General features: G+C 42.5%; 2 protein-coding genes across 7 annotated transcripts in view; one reads left to right on the plus strand and one right to left on the minus strand.

Annotated features, from left to right (window-relative positions):
- Positions 1,278 to 3,866, minus strand: RPS12 (ribosomal protein S12). The gene is given in 6 exon segments (NM_214363.1): positions 1,278 to 1,363; positions 1,767 to 1,868; positions 2,312 to 2,414; positions 3,342 to 3,458; positions 3,648 to 3,698; positions 3,834 to 3,866. Coding segments are annotated over 5 exon segments (399 nt in total). The 5' UTR covers positions 3,662 to 3,698; positions 3,834 to 3,866; the 3' UTR covers positions 1,278 to 1,300.
- SLC18B1 (solute carrier family 18 member B1) overlaps positions 4,190 to 12,560 on the plus strand; it is a 33,183-nt gene continuing 24,812 nt past the window's right edge. For 3 of the 6 annotated variants that reach the window (XM_013988257.2, XM_005652674.3, XM_001924949.4), the window contains exon 1: positions 4,191 to 4,469. The gene's annotated coding sequence lies outside the window, so the exon portion shown is untranslated. Of the gene's footprint in view, positions 4,470 to 12,560 lie in introns of all 6 variants that reach the window. The other 3 variants (XM_021087839.1, XM_013988250.2, XM_021087825.1) reach the window with 2 other exon arrangements.

The raw sequence follows: 12,560 nt of genomic DNA on the forward strand, positions 1-12,560 counted from the left end.
ACTCTGGAAAACAAGGGACTGAGGCCAAAGTGTACACTAGAAATGAGACCACTGCTAAGTACTGATTTTCCACAACGATCACAGCAGAGGCAGTACTTGGGTCAAATATCTGCACTTCAAGGGTAGTGTTTTGCACCTCAGGTCAAAGGGAAGTGTCAGAAAACCAGTGTTAATGAGAGGTGATCCTCAGGGCCAGCGAGTGAAGGAATATATGGAAATGTACTCTGCTGTAGTTCTTTTCTCTAGCCCAAATTATACTAACTCCCATAAACGACCATCAAAGGCTCAAAACAGCACCAAATACAATAGGGACTAAAAATGGTGAGATGCTGAAACGAGCCAACTAAAAATTCAAAGCAAACTGAAATCATTTTCCTTAGAACAGCCAAATGGCCCAGGTTATATACCATCCAGACTTAGTCATATTGTATAAACTACACTAGCTCTAGGCCAACATGTGAGGCCTTCACTTCACCAGTGGGTAACATGCTGATAATCACCCTTTAGTGATATTAGAAGCAGTCAAACATCTTGGAAGACTTAAAACCTATGAATTCCCCAAATGCAAATTAACACTGAGGAACACCAGGTCAAAACTGAACCTGTTGCAGGTTCACAGGCACCCTGTAAGTTGGCAACCACTAAAGAAAAACTCCCCAGTTGGCACTTACCAGGGATTCAAATTTTTAAATTCTCATTTAGTCCTGACTCACCATTTCATACAGCAACCAATGATGCCCACTTGAAATACATGGGCCACTATTACTTCTCCTACTGAGATTCTTCAATTATAGATGGAAGCACACCTCATTTCTGTGCCTACTATTTAGTTAAGTTAGTTACAACTGACACCCTGACTTTTATCAAGGGCCATGTACATAAGCACACCTGGCCATCATGCACCTTCTAGCATCCCACAGCCTAAATCCAATCCAGCCGACCTTTGTTCTTTTCATCTGTAGAACTTAATTCTTGACACCTACACCTGACAAGCCTCTACCCATTCTCCAAGTTCCTGGCTGTTCCCATCATAGCAATGATAAATGCCCACACCCCAGAAATACTGTCACCAAAACCTCACTGTAAGCCTAACCTTACATGGGCTCTTCTAAAGGCCAACACTAATATCACTTAAAGTTTGGAGAACATGCTTCCACTTAAAAAAAGCTAGGAGACAAATAGCACGTTTCTAATCATTTGGCAATGACTATCTTTCGTCTTTCACTTACAGGAACCTTATTATATTGCCCCAAATAAAAGCCAAAGATGAGAAGAAATAGGAGCCAGTCTTTTTATTTGATTATTTCTTGCATTTGAAGTACTCCTCGATGACATCCTTGGCCTGAGACTCTTTGCCATAGTCCTAAAAAATAAAAAGTGATTTTTTACTAGTATTTAGAAAACTTCACTAAATTGTTAGCACTAGTTATGGTGAAGCTACAAAATGTTAGGTTATGTGCGTCCCATCATTGAAATGTCTTGTTGCCATTTTCAGGGACCTTAAAGACTTAATGTCTTTAAGGCTCGTAACATGGCTCTCCTATTGCCAGCGTTTACTCAATTTCTGCAGAAACACATTCAGGTAAGCAGATTCATTGACTGGCTTTAATTACAGTTCATTTCCCTTTCCCTTAAGACAATAATCGTTCTTTGTGTGTTGAGAATCACACATCTTTTACTTTTAAGATATTCTCAACATTTAGATTCAATACAGGGTTAAGCATGGTCACCCAGCACAATTTCCTCCCCCGACAAAAAAGACTTACCTTCACCACCACACAACTGCAACCAACCACTTTACGGGGTTTTCCCTCTCTGTCAATTTTACAGAGGCCTACCCATTCCCCTAGTTTCTTGTTGTCGTCGACCTATTGAGGGAAACAACAATTAAAAAAAAAAAAAAATCACCACTAGTAGACATGAATGCTATTGACGGACACATCAAATGAAAGGCAGCTGTAGTCAGATAGGGTGACATGGCAGTTTCCTCATAGAAGTTCAGTAGAGGGAGCCAGTTGTCATCATGTACAGCAGCACCAAGACCTCCTACCTAGTTTTTTCTATGGCAACATCAAAATTAGCATTTAATTCTGTGGGAATAAAATGCTTCTAAAACTACCTTTAACATATCTAACAATTGTCAAGTTTGTGAAGTTTTTCACACCTGCAGAAAGCAAAGAGCTCTTTGCAGAATTTGCTCTGCTATGAGTCATTAGCTATCATTATCTGGAAACACGACCCTAACTGGCCCAATTTTCATTAACCTAGAGAATTTAAACAGTCAAGACAGCAAGTTAGATGGCTAACTTACCTTAATTAGGTTGATCTGGTGCTCAGCACAAAGGGCCTCCACCAACTTGACATACATTGGCTCATCACAGTTGGATGCAAGCACACAAAGATGGGCTTGGCGCCTGAAATGCAAAACCCAACAGAAACCAAGTCAGGTCTAAATCCACTACCGCACTTTTACAAGAGTTCTTTGCACTAGCCACAGTGACTAACAGAAGAAGCACGCTGAGAACACAACTTCAAGCTGATGTAGCTGCCACAAAACATTCACTTCCTCCACTGAAACATTTCTGATTCAGTAATTAATAATATAAAGTTTGTATGTAAAAACTAACTTACTCATTAGTTACCCATTACTAACCCAGACAGTAACACTGCTCAGTATTGTCAAGGTACAAATAGTGCAGGAAATCCATACCAGGTATTTCCAACAAGGAATGCTATTTCCACTGGACTCAACTGGCCAGTGTACTACAATTAACAGAACAGAAACTCACACATCTTAGTACCCTTAAAGATCATTTAAATTCACCTCAATTAAATAGTTGCTTTGCCAATGTAACCACTCCAAAAACCTAACCAATTTATAAATGTCCCACACTCACAATGACCTCTACAGCTAAAACACTTATTGAGTTCACCTAAAAATCCAGGTACTTCTGCCATGTTAATAGTTCAAAATCTACATGTATTAATGAAGGTTCTTATGGATTCCCTAGTTAACAGTGCATTAATAGCCCCACAACCTACAGGTTTGTCAGACTATTAGATTTCACTCATGGAAAGAGTGAAGGGGTATCCGACAATTTAAGTCATCACTCAAACGCTGTAGTTCCATTTTAAGAAGCAAGGGCGCACCCCCACTCCAAACCTACACCCTTTTAAGTGGGCCGTTAAAAGATCTAAGTTTATACCTTTTCCTAGGTTTCCTGTAGAACGGATGCCATTCACAACTTTTGTGCTAACAGCATGAACTTCACGCTCTCTTCCCTTGGCTGCAGTTTTGTTCCAGATCCAACACCCCACAGTATTGAGACTGATACACGTACTTGTCTAAGGCTTTGGCAGCTTCGCGAATTCCACGTGCTAGGCCATCATGGATGAGGGCGGTCTTCAGCACCTCTTGTAGAGCAGTATTAACGTCCATTACACCTCCAGCAGCAATGCTAACACGGAAGAGTTAAAAAAAAGAAAAAAAATCAAAAAACCTCCGCACACCATCTAATGCTTTGGACAAAACAGTCGTTGGCGAGATTAGATCATAGCCGCGTAGAGCGCCACAGCAAACCCAGAACCCACGCTGCGGGCTCGCGGCCCGCGCCTCGCCCGTTTCGCCACCCCAACCCTGAGCTCACCCTTCCTCGGCCATGGCGGTGGGTTACGGGTGGAACCGAATCTTGAGCACACTGCAATAGGAAAAAAAAAAGAAAAGAAAATCCTGGTTAACAAACTGGGTTTAGACCTAAACACTTATCGCCAATCTCATCTGAAAAACACTGAGCCACACTCCGCAAACACCACTCTCGCCTTGCTCTACTCACCCCGAGCCTCCGCCTCCGCGCGACTCGGCGGCGGCAGGGAAAGAGAATGTAGGCTCCCGCATGACGGTATTTAAGGGTTTCCCAGGACCCCTATGCGCATGTGCACTCCCTCCCAGGGAAGAGCTGGCTTTAGCAGTGCCGGGCCTCGAGAATTTCTGTTTCCGGATTGAAGCGGTTCTGTGGCAGGGGTCCTACTAGTCTTCTGACTCTGCTCGGCCGGTCTTAGGCCCACGCAGCAGGCACTAACGCGGGCAGCTTCCCAAAGTTTTTCCACGCCGAGGGTGGGGCCTACGGAGGCCCAGAGAGCTCGTCCTACGGTGCGCGAGAAGGGCCAAGCCCTCCTGCCAATGTGGTCTTGCAAGGCCCCGAGTCCTGGAGCAATCGCAGCCCCAGTTTTAACGCTTAAGACACCGTGGTTGTAATTTCGACTCCACTAATGGGCCTTCCCTGAGCAGCACACTCTCTCACTTCGCTCTTTAAGTCACTCTGAATGCTGGTGAATTTATCATTCTTTGGGTGATCTGCGCGCGCCCGTGCGTTTTCATAAAACGAAAGTCAACACGTTTTCGTTACTTCTAAGCAAATCGAAAATTCCACTTTCCCGCCGGCTGTTAACTGGAACGTCTGGCCAGCCAGGTATTTGGTAATGGTTTTCTAACGCAGTTGGTTCTAAACGAAGTTTGGGGTTTGAAAATAAAAATAAAAAACACTAAATTGTCCCCTGAATTCGTATTCCCGCCCAAATCGGGATTCAGCAGGTGCATTTGAAACACCTACAATGTAGCAGACGTAGAGACAGGGTCTGGGAATATAGAGATGAAATCGTGGTCTTTGAGAAATCTGGCATTCATTTCGCCTTTCCGGACTGGCGAAATTAGGAGTGGAATCCAGTTTTAACTCTGACTTTTCGGGAAGCAACATTTTGAATGTTACATTGGTGGGCCATTCCCCACCAACGCAAATATCTGAAATACAGCCAAATGTAATTGGCACAGTCCTTTTTCTCCTGTTTAAACTTATTCTCCTGACAAGTGCCAAACTAGTTAGCAATTATTAGGCATTTGATAGGTGCCAGCACTATGCATACAGTGAACAGAGACAGGTAACTTGAGTACTGTGAAGATAACAAAAATAAGTCACATAATAAGAGTGTGAGGGAGAGTTAGCCAGAATAATGATATACTGGAATTTTAATAAGTTGATACAGTTCATTTTTAGCTTTCAAGTGTTCATTTTTAAGTGTTGAACCAGCTTCTTTCCATCCATAAGTCATCCTAAAAAAATAGTTCACTTTGCTTATTCATTTAATTATTGAGCGTTTTTTTTTTTTTTTTTGCTTTAAAAAAAAGCCCTGCAGAGTTTATAACGATGAAAATACTTATTCTTGCTGCTCTAATGTTTGTGGTCAAATTAAATACTTCTTGGCAGATGCAATTTTTCCCAGTATAGTACTAACCAAGCTGACTGGGTTTCTGTCTTCTAGCAGCTCATAGTAACCTATTCTGTAGACTCAGGTATGGGCCTTAATATTTTCCCTTAATACATGCCTTTTCTATCAATTTGAAACCTCCCTTCCTAGAACTGGAGCTACAGTTTAGTTTTGATGTCTTAGTTATAGAAGTGGTTCTAATACCAGAGATGAGGTCAAAGGGCACACACTGGTGATTCAAGGATTATCTAACGTAGATTCTAGTTCCCTATTTTAAGGTCGCATCCTCTTGATTTTAGATATTGCCCGAGTTGAAAGACAACTAAATAGAGCCTAGTAGCTAGAGTCACTCTCTGACCAGCAGATTATAATACTTTGAAAACGTACACAAATGTGTATCTAAAATACATATGAGCAGTTCCTCACCATGATGAACCCAACTAGTATCCCTGAGGACTCAAGTTCCATCCATGGCCTTGCTCAGTGGGTATTAACTAGATCCTTTAGGATCTAGTGTTGCCATGAGCTGTAGTGTAGGTCACAGACACAGCTTGGATTCTGGGAACCTCCATATGCTGCGTGTGTGGCCCTAAAAAGCCAAAAAAAAAAAAAAGGTTTCTTGTAAACAGAGGCATCCCTATAAATATCACTTTTCTTCTTTGCTTCCTCCTGCAAGCTCCAATGTGACCCCTAGCCCAGTAACTTCCATATGCTGAGGGTGTGGCCCTAAAAATCAAAAAGTAACAATAAAATAAAATACATGTGAAAAAAATTCTGAAGTTTGTTTTAGAAACTATAATGATAATAAATAATTCTGTTTAGTATTTTCTATATGCCACTTTATGTGCTAAGTCATACATTTTCTCCCTTAATCATCACTCAAATTCCATGGAGTAGTGTTATTAGCCCCTCTTTAACAGGGAAAGAAACTCAGGCTTGAAGACTTGCCCAAGATCACACAGCTAGTAAATGTGGAAACTGATATTTGAACCCAGTTAACTTCTAATCCTTCAGCTGTTTGATTGATTGCCCGAATGTGGGAGGGAGATCACAGAATTCAGGGATAACTTTTTTTTTTTTTTAATTGCTTTTTAGAGCTGCACCCATGGCATATGGAGGTTCCCAGGCTAGGGGTAGAATTGGAGCTATAGCTGCTGGCCTACACCACAGCTCCAGCAACGCTGGGGTCCAAGCCGCATCTGCAGCCTACACCATAGCTCATGGCAACACCAGATCTTTAACCCACTGAGTGAGGCCAGGGATTCAACCTGCATCCTCATGAATACTAGTCAGATTCGTTTCTGCTGAGCCACGACAGGAACTCCAAGGATCTCTTTACATCTCATATTTGGCAATAACATGCCTGGTTCTACCTAAAAGTCCTGAGTCAGGACAGGGAATAGTGCAGCGTTAGGAAGAAAAAGAGAGCAGTAGAAATTTGAGTTCCTGAATCATCTAAGTTTAGATGTCTTCCTTTGCTGGGACTGCCACAACAAATATCACAAACTGGTAGCTTAAATAACAAAGTTATTATCTCACAGTTTGGAAGGCAAGAAGTTTGAGATCAAGGTGTCTACAGGGTTTGCTACTTCTTTTTTTTTTTTTTTTTTTTTTTTTTTTTTTTTTTTTTGTCTTTTCCTCTTTTCTAGGGCCGCACCTGCAGCATATGGAGGTTCCCAGCCCAGGGGTCTAATTGAGCTGTAGCCGCTGGCCTATGCCAGAGCCACAGCAATGCGGAATCCGAGGTGTCTGCAACCTACACCACAGCTCACAGCAATGCTGTATCCTTAACCCACTGAGCGAGGCCAGGGATTGAACCCGCAACCTCATGGTTCCTAGTCGGATTAGTTAACCACTGAGCCACAATGGGAACTCCAGGGTTGGTTACTTCTAAGGGCTGGAGGGACAACCGATTCCAGGCCTTTCTCTGAGGCCTGAGGTTTGCCGGCAGTCTTGGTTTTCCTTGGCTTGTGACAGTGTAACTCCAATCTTCACATGATATTCTCCCTGTGTGTATATCTGTCTGTGTCCAAATGCTTTCCTTTTTCCACCACAGCAACACTGGATCCAAGCCACATCTGTGACCTACACCACAGCTCGTGGCAATGCCAGACCCTTAGCCCACTGAGTGATGCCAGGGATAGAACCCAAATCCTCATGGGCCCTATGTCAGGTTCATAACTTGCTGAGCCACACGGGCACTCTACTTTTTTCCTTTTTTTATAAGGATACCAGTTGTACCGAATTAGGGGCTCACCCTATGCCAGTATGCCCTCCTCTTAATTAATTACATCTAGAACAACTCTATTTCCAAATAAGGTCTCAATACGGTATGCTGATGCGAGACCTCAACATACATATTTTCAGAGAACATGCTTCAATCCACAACAGATGTCACAGAAGAAAGGGATGTGAAACAGATTAAATGATAGAAAAGATCTTTGAATCAAACTGCAAAAAGCTTACTTGAAAGACCAGAGCTGGGAGGAGAGGCTAAATCAGTACGCAAAAAAGATTTTCTGTCCTGGGGCTCAGCTGAGCTGATTCCAAATTCAAGCTCCCTTTGTGGCCTTTGGCAAATGGCTTATTTTTCTGAGTCAGTAAAATGGTGATAATACTAGAATACTGTTGCGAAGAGTGAAAAGAGATAGTCGTTGAAAGGGTTTACTACTGTGCATATGAAGCAGTTACTTTTATGATGAACTTCACATGAGAATATATGGAAAAGTTCTAAATAATGCCTTTCTCCTGTCCTAAAGCATCTAGGACTTGGTACAGTGACTTGCACATTGGAGTGACTAAAATCTATTGAATGAATTCATGGAATGGAATAAGATGAAAGAAGCATCTGAGTTGTTGGCATACCTAAAGGAAAGCCATATTGACAACTGTTATTATAAATTAACACCTGTTGTGAGTGAGGTGAAGGCTTTGGGCATCCCAGAAAACCCCTTTTAATTTGAAAACTTTTCAAATGTCTCTACCCTTTGGGGTAAAAATAAGTCCAGTGTTAGGAAATGGTAGCTAAGAAACAGAAGAAAACTCAAAAAAGTATTATTCCATCTCCACTCAACAACATATAGCTCTAGCCTTGGCTTACAGAGCATATGGTTTTAAACATACTGAAGAAAAACAGTTGTAGCAAAAAAGAAAGAAAAAAGGAAAAAAGCCTGGGCCAAAGAAGGTAGAATCCTGTTATACAAAGGGATGAACCAAAGGAGAAGAAGAGTTGGTGTGAGGGAAGAGATTGTAACCAAGCAGGACCCTGGGAGGCCTTCCCAGCCTGGACCCTGACTCATGTCCTCCCCCTGCCTTTTTATCTACAGAAAAACTTTAGTCAAAGAATCCAGTTAATCAGAGGAGGGAGAAAATACAGAGAAAAAGGAAAAAAGTCAAGCAAGACAATAATGGTAGTTTAGTCATTCAGCAAATCCTTTAGTTCTTCAAAGACTATAGGTAATATTCTGAGCCACATCCTTGGAGTTGTTTGGCAGGTGCTGAAGCCCCCATCAGGTGGAAAAAAGTCAACTGTAGCTGTCCACAAGCGCACAGACCCCACACTGACTAGACCCAGAAGGCTAATGAGGCTGACTCCCAATGATGCCACCACCTACCAATCAGGAAAATGTCCATGAGCTAATGACACCCTCACTCCTCAAACACTACAAGACTTCTCACTACCCCTCCAAAGGTGGGGAGGCGGGCCACAGTCCTTGAAGCACCAGCCTGCTGTGTTCCCCTCCTTGCTTGGCAATTAAAGCTACTTTTTCTGTTTCTTCCAACTCTGTCTCCGTGTTTCTATTTGGCATTGGTGCGGTGTACAGAGGCAGCAACAAGAATAAAAAAAATAATAATAAAGTAGATGAATAAAAGAGGAATAGCAATTTAAGGCTGTAAGTAGTAGCTTGTAAAATTAATATGTAAGGACTTCAACCTAAAACCTAGTTTATTAAAGGAAAAAAAAGGCTGTGGGGGGAAATGGGGCTAATTTGTTGCATAGCCAAGTAAGAAGCCTATGCAATAACTTACATATTCTGAGGGCTTTGTGTAGTTCTCATCTAAGCCTTACTCAGAATGTGTCCTCAGTGTTGTTCTTCTTGCTACCAGATGTTACCAGAGCTGTTTGAGTTCAGTGGCTGCTCACTACAGGGCTGATCTAGAATTGTGGGAACTAACATACTGAGGAAGATAATTAGAGACAGCACTTAAAGTGTATGAATAAACTAATTACAGACCATCATCACAGGCAGTTTAAAATGAAATAAATAGTGGCTAATAGAGGGAACCCTAAATTAACATTAAATTTATTCACTTGGGGTTCACAGAGGACCTAGGTGTGCAGGATTCCAGGCCCCAATGCTCCTTCCTTACAGGCCAGCTCTGCTATTATCTGTGAAATGTTTCTTTTGAAAAATGGGTCCTGATGCTCCTAAATGGATTCGACAACCACAGTTCTTCTTTGGAGCATCATTGGAATGAATCCAGGACTGCTGGTGTCCTTAAAACTAGAGCTACATTAAAGAAAAAAAAAAAAAAGTGTTAGTTGTATAACTGGTTCTAAACACCCCCCAACCTCAAATGAAGTTAAAGGGGAGACTGGTGATTCAAGAATTCTTTTTTGTCTTTTTAGGGCTACACCCTCGGCATATGGAGGTTCCCAGGCTGGGGGTCCAATCAGAGCTATAGCTGCTAGGCTACGCCACAGCAACGCACGATCCAAGCCAAGTCTGCGTCATACACCACAGCTCACGGCAATGCAGGATCCTTAACCCACTGAGTGAGGCCAAGGATCCAACCTGCATCCTCACGGATGCTAGTCAGATTCGTTTCCACTGAGCCACAACAGGAACTCCCAAGAATTCTTTTGATAGGTTCTCTTCTCTATCGTCTTCCGACTCTATAGTCTTGGTGGAACAAACTTGGAGAATTTCCATCACCTGACTTCAAACATACCAGATCTTGACATGTGATGGCAGCAAGTAAGTGGAAGAAGCTGTCACCACCTAAGATCCCTCTGGTGCGGTGGGCAGCATTCCAGGGGAGCAGGAAGGAGCTTCTGACTGCAATGTCTGCTGCTTACCTCCAGCAGCACCAGCGCACTTGATGTCTGGCCAGCAGTTTTGCTGTAGTATGTGTACTAGGTCACTTCTGTGGGGTGATTTTAGGCATGAGCTCTCTTAAGTGGTGTGTACAACCCTCCTGATAATACTATGTACTGTCTAATAACCTATGCTGAATTCATCTAATGCTTAAATGAGCAAGAATTGTTTAATAGCACCAAGGAAACTTGTCTGATAATACTATGTACTGTCTAATAACCTATGCTGAATTCATCTGATGCTTAAATGAGCAAGAGTTGTTTAATAGCACCAAGGAAACTTGTCTGACACAAATGTTACAACAAAAAATAAAGGGGGCTGTACGATGGATACAGGGGTGAGAAGGAACTTCTCTGAGGCAGTGACATTTATTTATTTATGTCTTTTTAGGGCCACACCCACACGGCATATGGAAGTTCCCAGGCTAAGGGTCGAATCAGAGCTATGGCTGCCGGCCTACACCACAGCCACAGCAAGACCAGATCTGAGCTGTGTCTGCGACCTATACCACAGCTCACAGTAATGCCGGATCCTTAACCCACTGAGCAAGGCCAGGGATGAAACCTTTGTCCTCGTGGATGCTAGTCAGATTCATTTCCACTGAGCCACGATGGGAACTCCTGAGGAGGTGACATTTAAACAGAAGCATATGCCCTTTTCGTTTGTAAAGAAAAAATGTTTCATATATGTGTATATGTCTAGATGAGTATATGAAATACAAATAGATAATTGTTGTAGGCTGATAATGGCTCCCAAAGAGATGTCCACATCCTAATTCCTGAAGTTGCAAATGTTACCTTATTTCAAAAAGGGGTCCCTGCAGATATGATTAAGTTAAAGATCTTGAGATGAAGAGATCATTTGGCTCAGTGAAATTGATGTTGAACTTCTGGTCTGTAGAAGTTGTTTTGTTTTTGTTTTTGGCTGTGCCCTGAGGCATGTGGAAGTTCACAGGCCACAGAAGTAACCCCACCTGGATCCTTAACCCACTGAGCCACAAGGGAACTCCCAGGACTATGTTTTTTGTTGTCGTTGTTTATGGCCACACCCAGGGCATATGGAAGTTCCTGGGGCAGGGATTGAATCTGAGCCATAGCTGTGACCTACACCACAGGTGTGGCAAGGCCAGATGCTTTAACCCTTTGTGCTGGGCCAGGGATCAGACTCGCACCTCCCAGCGACTCAAGCAGTCACAGTCAGATTTTTAACCAATTGCACCACATTAGGAACTCCAGGACTGTGTTGTTTTAAGCTAACAAGTGTGCAGAAATTTTTTATAGCAGCCATGGAAAATTAATATGATAATAAATTCAACTGTAACACTAAGGATCTGGGAAGGAGGGTGGAAGGGAGAGGTTAGAAGTGATGGGAAGATAGGAGTAAGAATATAAGTACCATAAACTCTCTCTTTTTTTTTTTTTTTTTTTTCTTTTTGCCTTTTCTAGGGCCGCTCCATGGCATATGGAGGTTCCCAGGCTAGGGGTTGAATTGGAGCTGTAGCCACCGGCCTATACCAGAGCCACAGCAGCACGGGATCCGAGCCACGTCTGCAACCTACACCACAGCTCACAGCAATGCCAGATCCTTAACACACTGAGCAAGGCCAGGGATTGAACCCGCAACCTCATGGTTCCTAGTCTGGTCCGTTAACCACTGAGCCACAATAGGTACTCCCATACCATAAATTCTTTATGTAAATTAAACATAGATACAAAATAAGAATATGCTTTTTATTAAAATATATACAAACAAGATATTTATATTAAATGTGTAAGAATGATTGCTGATGGGAGGGGAAAGGAAATAGGGATTGAGGGAAATGGATGACAACAGAAATGAAAAATTCAGTTGAAAGATTGTAAGATACAGTTAAGGAGACTTCCTATAAGATGGAGCAAAAAGAGAAAGATACAAAAATGGAAGAGAAAATAATAAATAAGAGAAGCAGTCCAGTGACCCAAGGGCCACATAAAGAACAGTCCAGTAAAACAGAAAAGGGAATATAGTCATCAAAGAAGTAATTCAAGGAGTTCCCATCATGGTGCAGCAGAAACAAACCCGACTAGGAACCATGAGGTTTCGGGTTCGATCCTGGCCTTGCTCGGTGGGTTAAGGATCTGGCGTTGCTGTGTCTGTGGTGTAGGCTGGCGGCAACACTTGGATTTGACCCCTAGCCTGGGAACCTCCACATGCCATGGG

Source organism: Sus scrofa, chromosome 1 (genome assembly GCF_000003025.6).
Source record: "Sus scrofa isolate TJ Tabasco breed Duroc chromosome 1, Sscrofa11.1, whole genome shotgun sequence".
Taxonomy (NCBI): domain Eukaryota; kingdom Metazoa; phylum Chordata; class Mammalia; order Artiodactyla; family Suidae; genus Sus; species Sus scrofa.